Consider the following 18,437-nt stretch of genomic DNA (forward strand, 5'->3'; position numbering starts at 1 on the left):
AGGGCAGAACACCCATGGGCTGGAACACGGGTGGGTTTGAATGTGGGCAGAGCAAGTGACAGAAGTGATGAACTGAGAAAGGATCTTCAGTCCCATGGGCTGGTTACAGGCAAACGAGGGCAGCAGAGCTGCATTGCTGGGCTCTGCATGCACAGGGAGGCAGGAGGAGAGGCACAAAGGAGATGGGCTGGGACTGAGCAGGGAGAAAAGAATGACCCAGCTATAGAGGTGACACAAGTCCAAAAACAGTGTGGAAAATGAAGAAGCTGGAAAGTGTCTGTCCTGGTCAGGTCATAGAATTACAAAATGGTTTGGGTTGGAAGGGACCTTTAAAGGTCATCTTGTCCAACCCCCAACACAGGTCTGTGTTGGTCAGATCTGTGTCCTTGCCCTTCACAATGTGAATGCAGAAGGCACCATGTTGCCATCAGTAAAAACACTTCTGCAGCTTTCCCTGTATCCCTTTTGAGTGCTGCAAACATTCCTGCCAAGACAAACTGTTATCTTAAGTTTCTTCAGAAGGACAAAATTATTCCTGCTAGATACTGGAGCTGGAATTTGGCTGAGGGTGGAAAAGCCAGTTTCCAGGAGAGGGGAGTTTAGCAGAAGTCTGCCTTCCTAGAGCTGACTGGTGATTTTTATTTGCTTAATGACCTTTTGTTTTTTTCCCAGTTTATTGAGAATGGCAAGAAAAAGGTGTTTGGTTGGTCCTTCCTCAGGGTTTGCTTACACAGTGGGTTGAGGGAGACCCTGGAGAAGGAAGGACAGTGCTGGATGGGTCTGTCTTTTCCTTAATAAGCAAATATGCAATAGCTTGGGCAGAGAGCTGAGCTCTTCCCCTATTTCTAGCCACAAGGTCATTGCTGCACCTGCAGGCACCCCAGCCCTGTCTGGTATTTGCAGTATTCTCTGTTAATTCCAATCTCATTTACAGTCTAATCCAATGTGGATGTGCAAAACCACATAAACTGTCCAAAGAGACGGGCACGCTGGCTTGGCTTTGGGTCTCACCTGTTAGCGCGGTGCTCAGCTGCGGCTCGTGTGTCCGCAGGGGATTTCAGTCGCAGTCGGAGGAATGATCTGGGCAGCATTCCTGGGAGGCGGCCAGGACCGACAGGAGCAGTGCTCAGTCCCAAACCGTATAAAAACAATTAGAGCATTAGAGCCGTGCCAGAGGAGCAAATCAAACAGCAGATGTGTTTAACCCTCCCTTTCCCACCCATCCAGCCTGGCTGTGAAGCCGGTGTCAGCGGGGCCGGGATGGGGGCTGCAGGCATTGCCCACATCCCTTCCCTCGGCTCCGTGCGGGGCTGCTGCTCCTTGCAAAGAATTCACCGGAGCTATTTTTAACAGCTCTGCCCGGGAGATGGCTCATGGTGAGACTGGGCAGCGCTCATCCCGGGAGGTGCTGCCTGACTTGGGATGGGGAGCACCGGCCGTGGTTTGTAAAGGCCCTTCTTTGTGTTTATTGCCGCCAGTTGGACATCTTTAACGTTCATGGTTTGTTTTCCAGCACTGCTTGGAAAAGTGGCTTTTGAATTCTGCTGCTGGGTGCTATAAAATCTGTGGGCCTCTGTTTCAGTTTCACCCTGACCTCCTCCATCTTCAGACTTTCTCCTCTCCTGGTTTTGCAGGGGCTGCTTTCTGCAGAGGTTATGGGGGCTGACAACACGACCAGCAGTAGATAAAAAAGTGGGGCCCTTATTAAAGTGCTACCCGAATAGTATCAAATTTATATGCATATAATAAAAGGCCAGCATTTGCCTTTTTGCAAAAGCGGATTGTTTTTTGAGCAGATATTGAACCTGGAAGAAATTTTTCCACTTACAAATTTCATGTGCAAGGTTCAAAGATCACCGTCCTGCCTCCTTTAAACCTCCTGAGCATTTGTGTTTTGGTGTGTTTTTCTTTTCACCACTGCACCTGGCAGACCCTGGGCCATGGGCTGGAAGAGGCTTTTGTGCTGCCGGTTCACGTGCTGAGCAATCCCAGGGCACCTGCTATTTGTCTCCTGCTTTGCAGCAGGGACCACATCTTTCTGTGCATTGAGCTCCCAGGCCCTGCCAGCCCTGCGGATAAATAATTAATTCAGAAATACTCTAGATGAGTTAGATGTTATTGTTATGACTGGGCCCGTTCTATCCAGGCTGTGCTTTGTCAGGGCATTACTAAGCCCTCAGTGCAGGTTTCTGGAGGGCTGTGAGCAGAAGTGCCTTCCCCTCCTGCCCTGGGGATGTACAGCATGGCCAGGGGAGCTGGGAAAGTCATATTTAAAACATCGTGCCGTGTCTCTGTGAGCCAGATGTTCATCACCTGCCTGCTGCTGGAATAAGTTACCTCGGTGATGGGGGTACCCAGCACAGGGCATCAGCATCCCTGCGGGGGGTGATCAGTGCTCTGCCAGGTGCCACGGCTTCCCCGGGATGCCGGCACAGCCAACACATGGTGGGATGGAGGTGCCAGATGTAAAGCTGCAGCTGTGGTGATCTCAGTCCCCCCAGATCAAGCGCTTCTTAGCGACTTTGCAAGCAGGGTGACAGTAGCAGAGGTTGGGCATGTTCCCCCGAGCAAGGGAGATAGGCAAAGCTGCTGTGCCCCAGGGCAGCGGAGGATCCCAAAGTCACACCTGGAGCTCAAGAGCTGCCCCGTTGCCTCCTGGGCCTCGCACCACTCTGTGCCCAGGAGGGCTCGTTGTAGCGCCCTGGTAGCCTTGGGGCTATGGTGGCTTGCAGCGATGGCTCAGCCCCCATAGTGTCCTTGCTGCAGCCTCTGCAACCCAGATTGGGGTCTTCCTGGCATCACCACCTCTTTGCCTGTGGGAATTACAGTAGTCAAGCCCCATGCAGCAGTCAGCATCCAGGAGCTTCTCTGGAGGAAAGAAATTCTCCATCAGGCAATGAGTGTAATTGGGAACTGCCTTGTCATCTCTGACACCCCCAGGCTGTTCCCTTGCATTGTCCACCATTGCGGGGGGACAGCTGAGTATGTGGGAGCCATCTGTACCCGTTTGAGAACACATTGGCTTGAGCCTGGCTAGGTCACTGCTAGCAGAGGGAGCAGACCCTGCATCCAACCCACTTCCAGATGGCTTTTTTTAAGTCACCTTTAGGAAAGCCTCCACCTGCTTGCCAGGAGCTGCCTGCTGCTCCCCAGCTGAGGCCAGCTGGCTGGTTGTCTGGCTGGGAAGTGGCCGGAATAGCCTATGCCTGGCTCAGCGAGCACCTTAAAGGGGGAATTCTGTCTCTGTATGGTGAAACTCATCCTCTGAGAGCAGCAGGACAAAGCCAGGGGTCGGAGCACATCTTGCCGGGGTGGATGCTCACTTTGCAAGGTCCTTCTCTGTGCTGGCGCCGGGCAGGCTGCATGTCCCCCACACAGCGCACCCAGCCCGCTCTGCTCCCCCAGGCATGGAGAGCGTAGAAACATCCCCCTTGGCCCCTGCCAGATTATAGCGGAATTAATCACGCTGATTATATGCTACCAAAAAAGGATGTGCTTTTTCTGTTCAGAGCTGCCTCAGACCTCCTGCTTGTGAGCAGCAGCTTAAAATTGCTGTTTTCTGCCTCATCGTTTCTTGTCTCTGGGTTTTTCAGGAGCTGTAACAATTTTGGGTAAAAAAGACCAAGAATGACAGCAATCCCAGGCAGCTCAGCCTGCGGAGAAGGCAGGGAGATAACGTGTGAGTGTGGGCAGGGAGGTGAATCATGGCTCCGGTGGAGCGGGACGTCGTCCCAGGGAGAGACAAGCTGAGCCACAGCAGCTCCGCAGCCTCTTCTCTATCACAGGGCCCTGAACAGTGTTTTCGGCTCCCTGTCAAGTCACACCGTTGCCTGTATTGTTTGGGATAAGGCCCTACATTTAGTTCTTTCCCTGCAGCTACTAATAATTGTGTGTGTGTGTGTATATTCTGCCTTCTAAGGGTCTCAGAATAGCATTTCCATCACCTTTTCATTGCACCCACTGAGTATTCAGACTAAAGCTAGTCTTGTCCTCGTGCTGCATCTCAGTTTAATGGGAAAGAATTAATCCTGACTGACAGTCCAAAAATTCCAAATTCCTCTGGAGAATTTTCACTGCGGGGATGAGAATGGCATCTTTCCTCATTTCTTGTCCCAAAACATGACTAGAGACCAACCTGAGTCTGACAAGGGTGTCTGTGTGCCGTTTAAACAGCTCATCAGATGCCATAAGACCACATTAAAGGTTGTAATTTGTAGTGAATTGACATTTGAGGGCTGCTAACTGCTTATCTAACTGTCCACACAAAAATATGCGGTTTTGCATGTGCAGCCAGTGTGTGCTCCATTATGTGCAGCAAGGGAGATATGGGAAGCCTCAGCAAATGTGATAGTGAGAGCATGGGGAAAGCAGCTCTCCATAAGCACTGAGGGCAACAAAGCAGCTGCATATACAGTGCTTTGCCCTCCCTTAGTTTTATTGAAGGTGCAATTTTGCTGTTTGAAGTCAGCTCCTTCCCAAACTGCGAGCAGCTGGCCTCTAAAGCCAGCCCTGCTTTTAGCATAAAGATCACACATCCTCGAGTGTGAGGCATGCAAGGAATATGACAGCCGGCCAGCGAAATAACTTTGATAGCCCTGTGGAGCAAGGAGGAGATGTGCTGGGAAGGAGTGGCGAGGGCTTGGGGAGCCAAGCTGCAAGGGAGGCGATAGCTCTGCCTTTTCTAGCACTGGGGGGAGCAGCTGCCCATGCTGTGGCGAGTACAGGAGCCCCTTGGATGAGCTGTGCTGTTTGCTGGAGAGCTACGGCACAAGCATTGGGGGTAAAACGTGTCTGGTGTGCTGGGCAGGGACACGCTGCAGCTCAGGGCTGGTGACAGCACAGCGGTGTTCAGCCATCACATTGTTGTCCCCTTATGTTCCAAAGGTGCCTGTGGTGGTTCTGCAGGTGTTCCTCTGAGCAAGTTTTTCACAGCAGGAGGCCCATTTTGCAGCACCTGCCACCTTACTGCAACACATGAACATCCTTGTGTTTGCAATATACCTGCCCTGTTTCCTTGTGTGGCTAAGTGCACCTTTCACCTTCAGCTGTAAGCATGTGTGCCCCTAACTTGTTGAAAATCCGGTGCTTTGTCCTCAAGTGTGGGGTTTGGGGGTTGAGTGGGCAGGCTGAGAGTGCTGTGTTATGCCAGATGGGCTGATTTGATTTTGCTGCTGGACAAGGTCTGCTGCTCGAGCTGGGCTGATCTCAGCTCGACTGCTGCTCACTGTCATCCCCTCTTCTCTCTGCAGGACAGCTCATGCCAAAGCCAAGGCTGAAGGGTCCGAGCAGGCAGCTCAGGCAGCGAACAGCGAGTCGGGCATAGCCAGGATGATGGCCAGGGAGCTCTCCCCAGACTTCTACCAGCCAGGTAAGACCAGAGGCATTATTTAAGAGGCATTTTGCAATTTGCAAATCTGTTCAAATGATTCACCCCCTTTGTAACTCCACATGTTGCTCTCCTGTGTATCCTAAATCCTGTTTTGCACAAGTTCAGCCGGGCCCCTGCCCTGGATGATCCGCTGTCCTCCTTACACCGCTGTTTTACCTGCTAGAACATGTTACCATAGCCTGAAGGGAAAACTAACAGTCTCTCCATTTCCCCTCGTGTTTCTCCACATGCTGAAGCCCTCCTGGCAGCAGGCAGGGCAGGCAGCGGGCTCAGGTCTATTTGCAGTGCTCCTGTAGATACATCCCTCGTGGCTTTTTCTTGGAACATCTTTGCACATTGACTCACAGCACATACCCTGTGGGGCCCCACACCACACCAGAATACGATCAGACTCAGCTATTTAGGGGTTGTAATATTCTATAAGAAAGTTGCTCATGCAAAATAGTACTTCCCTGATTCCCTACTTACTTATTAGCATCACTGCTGATTTTTTTTTTGGCTGGGAAAACACTTGGGAGGTTCCTTCTATGCAACTGAGCACTGATGATTAGTAGATAGGAAGTGTAATATTAGAAGCAGCATTGTGAATGCTGTTACCTTTCCCTAGACGGAGCTAGCTAGAGGTATGTTCTTCCTGGAAAGCTTTCCTTTCCAGAGAGGGAAGGTAATAGAGGAGGAAACAAGGATCTGAGTTCCTACATTTTTATCCTGCCTTTGTTATTATACTGTTTTGTTACCTAGAACAAGTGCCCTGTGGCCACTGAGGCAGGATCACAAGGGACCGCTACAGTGGCAAAACTGGGGGTAGAAGCCAAATGTTTGTTCCCACTCAGCAGAACCTGCTGCCTGCTCTTGCTCTGATTTCGGTGCCCCCAGGTCTCTGGTGCTACACCCCAGCACAGGGCACACAGAAAGGGGAACAGCTCATACCTGGTGCTTGGCCAAGGAGAGAGTTATACTGACAGATTTGCCTAAATTCCCTGTGCTCCCACCTCGCCCTGCAGCTGATAGCTGGGCAGATGTTGTGCCGCAGGCCTGCCCGTTCCTTCCCGCAGCCCAGCGAGGCCCATCGGACTTGGCTGTGAGAGGAGAAACACCACAATGCCCAGGCATGGGCGTGAGCCAGTGTGTGGCACTTCATTTAACAATAGTTAAACATCGCTTGATCCTGACATAAGCCCCCCAGCTGCCACTCGCTGCTCCACATTCACCCTTCGCACACTGGGTTATTTATAGCTCAGAGGCAAAGGAAACTGGAATTCCTGATGGGAGGTTTTTGACATCTAGCTAGATTATTTTTTCCACCCATGGCAATTGAATGAGACAATTGAAACAGTCGCTGCAAAATGCCTGAAGCAGCCTGGCCTCTGCTCCTGGCTCCTTGGGCGCTGAATCCTCTCACTGCCTTTATGTAGGGCATCGCTTGTGTCCTGGTCTCTCTCAATTGCCTTTTAAGCTGCTGATGCACATTTTTCTTCTATGATTCTTTCAAATCTCTAAATTCCCTAAATGCATGACAAGGGGAAATGTCTCTTCTTGCACGGCTGCGCTGCCCAGGAACAAACAGGCAAAAGTCCACCCTTGGATTTGCTGGGAGTCAGAGCTGGTCGCACAGCCGGGACAGCCTGGCAGTGTTTGGCAGCTGCGTTTCCGCTTGCTGTCCCTGGGTTTGGCACAAGGCAATGCTGCTCAGCAAGCCTCACCTCTCTAACAGGTATTTAGTCGTGAGTTTCATTTAGAATATCAACTCTGGTAGCTTAGAAGAGAGGGACGTAAGCCAAAGCCCTTGCTGAACTGTCCTGTTGGGAGGTGAAGGTGAAGAGGATTGGAGGATCGGGGCTGTGCAGTGCCCTCCGGGCAGCTGGGTTTTTCTGGTGTGAATTACTCAGAAGCAGCAGGAGAGAGCAAGGAGCCTGGAGCTGCAGGCAGCCTATTTTGAGGAGTCTGAACAACTGTTGAAATGGCTTCCAAATAATCCACTCACAGCCAGAAATAAATGGCCCTGAATGGGTCGCTTGCTGATTGACAGCAGCGTGCAGGCAGGGCAGAGCAGCTATAATCAGTGCCCGATTTCTCCCCACTGCCCCTTTCGTGCAGAGGCATTGCCTACGTGGGCAGGAGGTAGCAGTGTGCAGATCACACCGTTGATTGAGGAGAGGGAAAGCAGCCAGACCCAATCTGCATTAGTCCTTGGGGTGGAGCAGATGAGGGGAGGAACCGTGAGGTGCCTGGGGACGGTGCAGCTCCAGGGTCTGTGCTGTTCAGGAGCACAGAGCAAGCCCTGTACTTCTGCACCCCTCAGCATCACTTGGATTTAGCAGAATGAAGCCAAAGCCACTTTCAAGAGCCGGCTCTTTGCTTTTAAACAAGCTGCTTTGTGACCTTGCACTGCCCATAAGGAGCCTGCTCTTGTTGTTATTACTTGCAATGTGCATTGCGGTGCTGTGAGGGCACCCCTGTCCCAGGGCAGGTCCCAGCCTGCAGAGCACTGTGCAGGTTTGTCATTCCAAAAGGTATTCCCAGTTGTTCGGTGGTGGATTTTGCTCAGCCAGCTGCCCAGCACCATGGGTATCTTTGGCGTCAGGCTCTAGCTGACTCCCCCAGACCTTAGCTGGGCTGCAATTTGCTTTTCAGACATGGCCTAGGGTTAACAAGAAATGAAGATTTAATGATAGGTGAATAGCTGAAGTGAGGGCAATGTTGCTAAGAGCTGACAAGCCAGCGTGGGAGATGAGGCCAGAAGGAAAGCCAAAGCCCTGAGCCACCTTGTGCGATGGTGCCAGGTGACTCAGTGCAGAGAGGAGGGCTGTGAAAATGCCATCCCTGCGCCGTGCATGAGAAATGTGGTTTTCTCATCATAAGGAACAACAGGTAGATAATTTGAGGATACCCACCTTTCCTGAGGAGATGAGGCACTGCCTGTATCACTTGTGAAGCTGCCATGCTATTAGACACCAAAGAAGCCACATGGAGGAGTTTCCCAGCCATTAAAAAAAAAAAAAGCAAACTAAACTCGGATGGGCCCTGGATCCTTTAGCTCCAAGACAACCCATCTGTGTGACCGCAAAAAGCCTGGCTGCAGATTTTCAGTGTATCTTCCTTATCTGGAGTGCCCCATCTGCTCCTTTGGTTCTTCCCAGCCAGACCGCAGGTTGTGGGGCTGCTGGGGAAATCCCTGCTGGAAGCAGGCTCTGGTGTGGGAGAAGCTCCTCTCCCGGCCCCAGTAGCTCCAGCCCAGACCCTCTTGCAGTTGTGCCCAGACTGCTCGGGGCTGGGGACATGGCTGCCTAAGGCATGATGGTGGCGTGGAGCTGGGGCAGCCGTGCCTCTGTACCCTGGGCAGCTCCTCACACCAACCCCTGTCCCCACAGGTCCCGAGTACCAGAAACGGAAGCTGCTGCACGAGATCATGGAGAATGCAGAACACGCCGTCAACATGGAGGAGGAGGCGCCGCAGCCCAAGGGTGCCCCGCCGCCCCCCACGCCCCCCGAGAGCCCTCAGCTCCACGAGCAGGACGAGACCCACTGCCGCACCAGCCCGGCCCCCAGCCCTGCCACCACTCCTCCTGAGCCCAAGCGGGCCAAGGCGGCTCCCCGCCAGGACGGTGCCCTCCGTCCGGGCAGCTGGGCCGAAGCGGGCAGCCGGGCGGGCGGCGGGAGCCCCGCGCCAGCCGAGGGCGAGAGCCGGCCGGCTTCACGGGGCCATGGCCGTCCCGCCGAGCAGATGGAGATCGGGCCACTGCAGAGGATGGCACACGAGCCCGACGCCGAGCACTTCCAGGGCTACCACAGCTACGCCGTCCGGACCTCCCCAGTCTCCCCCGCTGAGGACTATGAGGAGGAGCCGCTCCCCGAGCCTCAGCTGCCCCCCTCCCCTGAGCCCCGGGGGGACCCCCAGCGCCGCGGGGACACCCCCGTCCCGGCGCAGGAGCGGGAGGAGAAGCCGGCGGCCAGGCTGGAGGCCAAGCCGGAGCCGCAGCGGCACAAGGAGCCAAAGCAGCGCCCCAGCCCTGAGCGCAGGGCCGCGGGCCGAGCCGAGCCCAGCGCCGACAAGAAGACTGAGGCCAGAGCGCCAGGGCAGACGGAGCCCAAGGCGGTGGCCAAGAGGGGCCCGGCCATGGTGGCAGCAGCGCAGGAGGTGGAGGAGTACGAAGAGGTGACGTGGGGATGGCACCCCTGGGAGCCATCTTTGCTTTTATGTTTTTGGGTTTATTTTTCCCCAGGAGGTCAGAAGGGGCCCAGAGGGTCACAGAGTCCATGGCCTCAGGGCTGAGCGGACCCTGAGCAGCACCCAGAGGCTCTTTCCAGGATGCCAAAACCTGCTGGAGGAAGGTCTTGGTTTCACCTCTCCTACCACCTTCCCAGCCCACCCTGCCCTGGTTGGTGTTCATAACCCTGTTATTTTAACCTCCTTTCTGCACCGGGGCAGATATTCTTTCAAACATGTCACTGTTTCAAAATTTGAGGAAAACAGGTGTTTTTTGATACTCTATTTACACTTTTCCCTCCTTTCTTTCTCACCCTTTCTCCAGCCAACATGGATCTGGAAATCTGGGGGGAAATGCAGGACAACGTAGCTGAGTGGGGTTTCTTTTTTACCTGTTACTCTTGTGCAGTATGGACACCTCATGAGCTGATCTCTGGATTCAAATCACTAGCTAATTTCTTAGGTTTAAAGTGTAGTTTGCTGTTAGCAAACACAGCTGTAAAACCAGATGTTTTGTTAGCCTGCTGCTTCTCATCTTGCAGCCCTTTGGATACGAATGGCTTTAGAAAAGCACAGCTTGGAAATGCTTTGGTCTGAAATTAGAGCAATCTGATACGATTGTGTTTGTTCATCTTAAAAATGGCAACTTCACAAATGTGGGCTATGTGGGTGGAGAAGCTGGTTAGAAGGAGCAGCTTGACATGGGCTTTGAGTGCCTGCGGTCAGGGTCTCTTCGAATCTGGTTCAGCCTCAGAAGCAGCCTGATGTATCCTCCTTAGATGGAGTTTGCAGGTGATAGATAGGAATGTGGACTGATAGATATTCAACTAGTTTAAAATTCAGGCTGTTTGCCAAGTGCCAGATTTATGTGCGTTGGGAGGGGATGATTCTGGTGCTTCTGAACAGCAGAATCAACCTGTGTCTGTCTCCTCACCAGGAACTGTGGTGTATAATACTCTGTTTTGGGTTTTTCCTTCAGGGACCCAACACAATCGTGATCTGCATGGTCATCTTATTGAACATTGGTCTGGCCATCCTATTTGTACATTTTTTGACATGATATGCCCCTCGGACAAGGTAAGACGAGCAATAAGATCTTATCCTCTATTTGTAGACTTCACTGTGGATGATTTAAGGTTCACTGACTTTATTGCCAATGCAAATCATTCACTGATAGATGCCCTGGTGATGGAAATGCATGGGCATGTATTCAATAGATGCAATTGCCTTGTGTTGAGATTCTGTTACCTCTTGTCTGTTTCAAGAGTGTTCGTGGAGTAATTTCAGTGGATGGTTCTCAAGTCCTTTCACACAATCACTTCTCAAAGTTAAACAATTGAACCGTGTTTATTTGATACAACCCCACAATATAGCTTTACCTTCCCAGTTGGATGGACATGATTCATGGAGACTTCCAGTGCAAGAATGTGTGATGTTAAATTTGAAATTTGTTTTGTGCAAGAAACACTTTGAAATTGCTGTTCTGTGGCCGCTGCTGCCAGGTGACTTGTGCATTGCAATATGTCATGGCAGTCAGCCCAGCAAGAGGAAGGAACACAGAATGTGAAACTGTGAAATTTGCAGCTCTAATTGCACCAGTGCTAGTTCTGCAGCTGTTCTTATGTACCTGTGTTACTAAAGGTAAATATGAGCCAAGATGTGTAAAACTAAACAGGAGCTTGCTCAGGTCATCCGCTTGAATTGGGATGAGGGTTTGCTTTTGGTGGCAATAAAATCTTGTGAAGTTTCTTGTGCCCATAGGGTTCCTGCATGTAGGAAGGCATCATGGGGTTGCACAAGATTTCTGTTGCTTTGGGTTCAGCCATCAAGGCTGAACCTGACCTATGGGCCTCACATGAACATAATGTGAGAGGCACCTCCCAAGCACCTGTGAGGCTTTTGGGGTGCCTTCCTGTGGCATCCTGAGGATAAAACTGCTCTGCTGGGTACTGCTTTCTGGGGCTTTACTAGTCCCCACTCAGCCTGCACAGGTGAAAGCCTTGCAGACAGCTGCAATTACATCTTGGGCGTATGTTTTGCTCCCCCTTGACTTTCCCATTCTTCTGTGTCTGGGCCAGGTGTTGCTGCTGATGGAGACCACAGACCTTGGTGGGGATCAAATCTCAGCCACCTGGAAACACCAAAGAGGAGGACTTGAGATCCCAAGGTCGCACGGCAAACATGAACCTTAAATGAAAGTGCCTGAAGATCAGTTCAGTCTCCCTGCTCTGAGGCTGTGGCTGGCCTCTGCAATCTGCCAAGGAAAAGCCAGGGTTTCTGCAATTCAGCCTCCTTCTCTTCTTTGTATAAAATAGCAGTTGCCTTAAATTGTTCTCACCAAAGCCATCAACTGTCCTGCCATGCCAGGGATGAGGGGTTTATCTGTAGCTGTAGAAAAGCTAGTGAGGTCTCATCCATGCACACTGATGTGTTTTGTAACTCCCTTGGTTGACACAGTGTCAGAGATTTCCCAAAGAATGTCATCCATGGCATGGAGACGAAGCAATACACAGCAACCAAAATGACTCATGAGAGCCATGCCATGGCTAGGACTGGACAACATCACCCTTCATGCTCAGAAGTCATCCAAAGGGATGAACTAAAAGTCTTTCCCCATCTCCTGGAGTCATTTTCCATGTATGGAGGACTGAGAGGGGGAGCAAGTTGAAATTGGGCTTGTTGAAGTGTAACCGGAGTCCTGCCCGTGCCTGCCGATGTGCCACGGACAGGGGCTGCGGGGTGGGGTGCGAGGGGCAGACTGATCTGACACTGTGCGTGCATGGGTGCTGTGGGTGGAGATGGTGCCCGTTTTGGGACCACTTGCCGCCCAAACGCTCTCCTGCCACCAGCAATGCTCTGCACAGAAGTGTCCTGCAGCGGGAGACTGGAAATAGGTGTGCTGAATTTGTCCCTTTACCCCCAGTTTTTTTTCCCCCCTGAAAATGATGCAAGTTACAAAGAAAAGGAGGTTCTTACTGAAAAACACCTCCACACGCTGGCAGGTTCCTCCCCTTGGTATGCTGGGCTGCAGGGGGGCTCCTGTGCTCTTTCATTGCGACAGTGAACAGACTTTCCAGCCAGAGGATGCAGGGTGGCTCTCGTGGGAGAAATTATGTTGTTCCCAGAAGGAAAAAGGTGCAGAGACCTGAGTGACTCCATTGTATTTGGGTGTTAGGCTCAAAAATGCACAGCAGCCAGACTTTCAGCAGCGATAAGAGTACAGGGGGGCAATTCTAGCTGTTGTTCTTGTGTGCAAGGCTTAGAGGCCTGGGCGATGTGCACCAAATATTCCCAAAGCTGTGACAGAGGGTGAGTGACATTTGGAAGGAGACGTTTCTACCATGATCTGCTCTGATCCTTAGCAGTGTGAGCTTAGAAAGTCGGCACAGATGAAGTTACAGTTTAGTGTGAGGCTGAGTGCTTGGACATGTTTCTTCCTTCTTTTAAGAGCAATATGTATTTTCTATCCCTTTTTGAGATAACCGGAAATGTTATTAATAGTCAGCTGTGCACCTCTGTGTATCCTGAATTCCCACAGCGCAGGACTGGGTGGGAAAATCTGAGGGACTGGAAAGAATGGGGAAATGAAGGTTAAGGCAAAAACCAGATGCCCAGTCTGCTCCAAAGGTCAGTCTGAAAGGATTTCAGAGATGGGGTGGCAGACAGGCAGGGGTTTACACTGACTGGAGACATAGGGCAAAACCTGCCTAATTTATCTGCTCTAATTATGGCATGAGAGAGTGAGAATAATTCAGTACTTTTCTTTGTGAACCAAGTTTATTTTTTAACCTTATTCAGCTCAGGAACGTTGCCACAGTAGCAAATACATGGTGTTAACTGTGGGAGAAGTGAATGTGATCCCTTTCTAAAAGCCACGTGGCTATACCAGTCCTGAGAAAGCTGTGCAGCATCATCTACACTTCCACAGAGCATAGTTCAGTAGCAATTTGCTTCTTTTCTTTTTTTTTTTTTAATTTTAAATTTTCATAAGTATAAATGTATTGCAAACCCCAGGCTCTGCTGCTTTTGACGTTTTATCCACGTTTGCTGGCATTCACCTGCCAGCTCTGCAGTTTCGATATGCCAGCTACTTTTATTAACCACCCAGACAATTTCCATTGAGAGACCCGAGGGGCTTTTATTTATCACTAAGCACAAAAATTGGGTTTTTTCAACAGTGCTAAGGTAATTTCCCCCGCCTCAATTTTTTATGCATGTGATATGCACTCGGTAATGTGCTTTCCTCCTAGTAACCTTCTGAGAAAAGTAGGTAGATTTGCTTTTATGTGACGTATAAATATATCCATATTGCGCTGAGATGTGGATATATATACATATATATATAGCCCCTTAGGGATTTCGTTTTCTTAGATGCAAAATAACAGATTTACCTCAAACTGCATGCTTTCAAAACTGACTAGGATATTGTGTTATACTTTTCAGGTCTTACAAAGATGCAGATACTTTTCACTCTTCACACAAAAATACCCTCATCACAGATTTTGCAAGCTGTTTACTACAATCTGTGTACTACTGTCCAGAGTTTTCTGTCGGTTGTTCTGCTGGATTACGTGCAATAATAAACAGTTATCTGCTCACTGTACCCATGTGGATCTTGGCGGGGCAACGTCCAGGTTTGGTTTGGGTTGACATGCTCATTCCAGTCCTACAGGCGAGCTCATCAACAGCTGGTGCAGAATTTGCGTGGTGGCATCTGAATGTTTTTTAGCTTTTCACTAATATTTATTTAAGAATCTGCCTTTTTGTTGATGGAGGGGTTCTTTGCAAAAAGAATTGTTTCCATTTACTGCTTCTTGAAAGTCTGGTGCCCGATGTTTGAGGACACGTGCAGCTCTCCGAGCAAGCTCTGTGTGTTACCATTGTGCTGGCCTCTGCCAGGGGTTGCATGGGGCCAGGAGCAAAGGCAGCTCGCTGGCCCCACGCCTGCCCGGCCGATGCAGACGGCCGCTGACAGGTCCCTTCGCTGCCTATGACCCCAGGGCTGCTGCCAACTTTCCTTCAAGCTGCGCGTCGCTGCCAGCTCGTCCGGCACCACAGTCCTCCTGCGTTTGGAGAGCAGCGATTCCCCTCCACCCGCGGCCATCCTCTCGCTCAGCTGCTTCAAACGGCCAAAATGAGAGGAAAGGACAAGGAAGTGGCAGCCGATGGAAGAGTGATTTATAGGGGAGGATGGGAGAGCAGAACCCAGGAGCAGCAGGGCCTGGGGGCCTGAGGAATCCAGAGTAGCCAAAACCTTCAATCCCTTTTCTATTTCTGGAGCGTCTCACATGAGCAAAGCTGGGCTGTGCGGAGGGGCTGGCGGGACGCAGGCTCAGCCCCCGCAGGCAACAGGGCCTCCCTTGGCTTCTGCAGGACATGGGGGGTCTTTTGGTAGAACATTTCATGATCTGGTAGAGACTTAAGGAGCTGAGCTTGCTGAAATAATGGCTTTACTCTCCTCTGAGCTTGTTTTGCTTCTGGTATGGGAGGAACCAGCAGCATCTCATTCATCTAGTCTCTGGGAGGAGGCTGGGGACAGCAGGGTAACCGGAGCCCTTTGCACCTCATAAATCTCAGGCTGATGAATGGAGCAGATCTTTGGCCCGTGTGTGGCAGACGCAGCGGGAAGGGGGGTGGGTCTGCTGCTAAAGCAATGACGTATTGCTTCAAAAATATTAATAAAGGGAAAACAAAAAATCCTGCCCCTTCCGCGGGGTAGGGGGAACAGTGCTGGGTCTCTGCTTCAGGAGCTGCTGGATTCGGGGGTAACGTCCCCCACACCGCTCCTGGCTGAGCGTCCCTGGGCGCAGGCAGGGCGGTGTCCGATACATGAGAACAGGAGAAAGGCGCTGGCCTGATCCTGTGACAAGGAGCAGCAGCTTCAGCCTCCACCGGCGGGAGGGAAGGTGCAATCTGAGCCCCGGTGTCCTTTGAGACTGACCTGTCCAGGCGTCCTGGGGATGGCTGCACCACCCTCCACCGCCCTTGCGGGACATGGAGGCTCGTGGGAGCAACCCCCTCTCCTGGCCTTCGTCTTCGTGTGAGGAGAAGGGCCAGAGCTGCAGTGCAGGTGACCCAGGCAGCGATGCTGGGAAGCCCAGAGGGGTTACTGCTCCTTTCTGGCCCAGCAGCTAGGAACGGGGCTGGCTCCGCACCACCGCCTTCCCTCTGTGACCCTTCCTGGATGAAACCAAAGTGAGACCACGGGAGAATTAATGCATCGGGGAATACCTGCTGTGAGTGACTCCAGAGAAACAGTTTCCCATGCCTGGCCATGGCTTAACCCTCAGTCCTGGCTCTGCAAGTGCTGGCTTTTCCTTCCTGCCTGGCTAAGCCAAGCACGCACCATGCCCAGCTCTGGACCAGCAGCAATGTGCCTCACAGTGGCCACCCGCTCCTGTCCTCTTCTGCCAGAAACACCGGCACTGCATGGCTGGAGAAAGGTTGCTTTTTGTTTCCTCTGAGCAGCCACCTAAACTGTGCTCACAAGGACAGACTGGATCAGAGAGCATGTGGTGACAATGAGCCCTTGTTGACTGTCTCAAAATCATATGAGCACCAGGACTGCCCCAGGACCTTCTCCTTGAGAGGGGAAGGCTTCCCAGCCTGTGGCTTCACACGTTTCCTTTCAGAGGAGCAGCAAGCAGCCACCGTGCACTTGCAGCATTCCCTGTCTCTATAGAAACATCACATTTGGAGCACAATTCACAAGGTGGTTATTAAAGAAAATTCAGCAATTACAAAAATCAGATCGTACTTGATACTTCTGCCCGTCACCCATGGCACAGGGGACTTGTGGCATTGCAGTCACGTTCCCTCCCTTGGGTGCTAGCTGGGAAAGTGCCCTGGTTTGGGGCACAGGCGATGCCAGCGATGCTCTCCCATCGAGGTCTGCATTTAAACCCTGGTGGGGCAGAAATGAGCAGGGCTGGTTAACTGCTAAACTGAGGGCATTTTAGTAAATCAGAGTTCACTCCTGCAGAACTGGCAAGCTTTGATCTGCTGAGCATCATAGCGCGCTCCCCAAAACAGCTGTGTTGGTTTGAAGAGTGCTGAGCTGCAACCTCTGAGCCAGCAAGGAGAGGAGGCGGGTCCCATGGGCAACGCTGGCCAAAGAGCCCTCTGGGGGCCTTGGGAAACACAGATTACAAAATAAACAATAACTGCTGAGTGATTACATTAATATTGCTGTAGGACTATCCCCCGGGGCTTTATTAGCAGCTCCTTCATGGGGCCTGTCTGAACTAATTAGTTCAAAGAAGCAGCCAGGGGCCAGACCAGGCTCTTCAGAGGGGCTGTGTCTAATTCATGCCCTAATGGGTGGTCCACCCTCTCTTGTGGCTCTGAAAAGTTTAAGCACTCGCTCAGCATCCTCTTGAGTGACCTGAAGATTATTAGTTTAAAGGTATCACTATTTTAATTAAAATAATGTGCTCTTTGCAGGGTTGTGCCCCAGAGCAAAAGCCAAGCTACCAATCTGCTCTGGTTGCAGGCAGCTGCTGGGTGCCCTCATGGTCTTTTTGTCCCTTTTTTAGGGAGCTGCTGGTGCCCCCAAAGAGCCAGCAGCACGGCCACACTCTCCTCCAGCACAGACTGGCATGGATGCCAAATTTGGCCCCTGAAAGTACCTTTTCCACCACCCAAATCTAGAGGTGAGGTGAGAAGACAAACTGACTGGGGCTTAAATTGAAGGTTTTGAGAAGTTATTTCTATTTCTATTTCTGTATTTTGCAGGAGTGAATAGCCCTGTGCACTCTATAGAGGCAATTACTCTGTGGCCTCTATCACCAATACTGCATTGGGACCAACCAAACTGAACATGCTGGACGTGGTGTCTCCTACACTGGAGGTCCCTGATTAATAATCTGAGGTTCAGCCAACCCACGGTTCTGCAGGCCCATAAACCTCACTGACCCATCTCCCGTCAGCCCTTCCCCAAGCTGCTGCCTCCTCCATCCCCCTCTCTGTACCACTCCCAAATCCATCCCCTCTCCCCGGAGCTCTGCGGCAGTGCCAGGTCTGCCCTTCTCCTGCCAGGGGACTTGTTGGCTTGTAATTGAAGAAAGCAGATGGTATTTTACCAGGTTAACAAGGACTGGGTTTAGATATAACGAGTTTTAATTAAGAAACTAACATGTTAGTTCAAATTGAGGAGCGGCTTCAATGTGGTACATTATTTAGGAGTAATAGATTCTCTATTCGGTGGCATATTTATAAACTCACAGCCTACACTCATGCTGTTGAGACTAGATAAACGCTGAGAGTAAAATACAGATTCAGACTTTACGAACAGGGTGGGTGTTGCAGGGTACAAGGTGCTCCAGGCTCAAGCTTGAAGGGGGCTCTTTGATTTCATATAAGGAATTAAAGTTTTTATTCAGACCCTGGAAATCCAGAGGAAGTTACAGTGATAAGTTACTTATAATTCCCTTCTGCTGGTGATTTAGTTCCTGACAGCACGCAGCTGCCTGTCCTCTCAACCAGCGTCTCCTTAGCAAGCTGAGTGTTGACCTTCCACCTCCACTTCCACCGAAAACTCTTTCAGCTCCTCCTAACATGTCAGAATACATGCAGGGAGAAGGAGCAGAAACTCATTTCTCATCTACAGGGTTTAATGCTCTGGTGCATTTGCTGGAGATCTCGTGGTGCCAGGGGGATTAATCTGCCAATTACTTCTCAAAAAATAGCAAAGGGTCATGCAGCACTTGGCAGATAAGGACAGAAAGGGGAGAAGAGAACTGGGTTTTAATTGAATCCCAAGTATGTTGAACACAAATTTCAGAAGCATCAATTAGCTGTTGGCAGGGAGCTGAGATTTAATTAAGAGAATACTGCTTTTGG

General features: G+C 51.2%; 2 protein-coding genes across 3 annotated transcripts in view; one reads left to right on the top strand and one right to left on the bottom strand.

Moving 5' to 3' along the window:
* Positions 1 to 14,296, top strand: part of JPH2 (junctophilin 2) — a 32,602-nt gene extending 18,306 nt beyond the window's left edge. Inside the window, exons 3-6 of the mRNA XM_082065625.1 lie at positions 5,250 to 5,368; positions 8,761 to 9,545; positions 10,576 to 10,673; positions 11,675 to 14,296. Coding sequence (XP_081921751.1) covers positions 5,250 to 5,368; positions 8,761 to 9,545; positions 10,576 to 10,656 — 985 coding nt within the window. The 3' untranslated portion in view covers positions 10,657 to 10,673; positions 11,675 to 14,296. The remainder of the gene's footprint in view (positions 1 to 5,249; positions 5,369 to 8,760; positions 9,546 to 10,575; positions 10,674 to 11,674) is intronic.
* LOC309445868 (oxidative stress-responsive serine-rich protein 1-like) overlaps positions 1 to 18,437 on the bottom strand; it is a 174,741-nt gene that overhangs the window by 33,864 nt on the left and 122,440 nt on the right. The window lies entirely within an intron of this gene.

This window comes from Streptopelia decaocto (assembly GCF_964273445.1).
Source record: "Streptopelia decaocto genome assembly, chromosome: 14".
NCBI lineage: Eukaryota > Metazoa > Chordata > Aves > Columbiformes > Columbidae > Streptopelia > Streptopelia decaocto.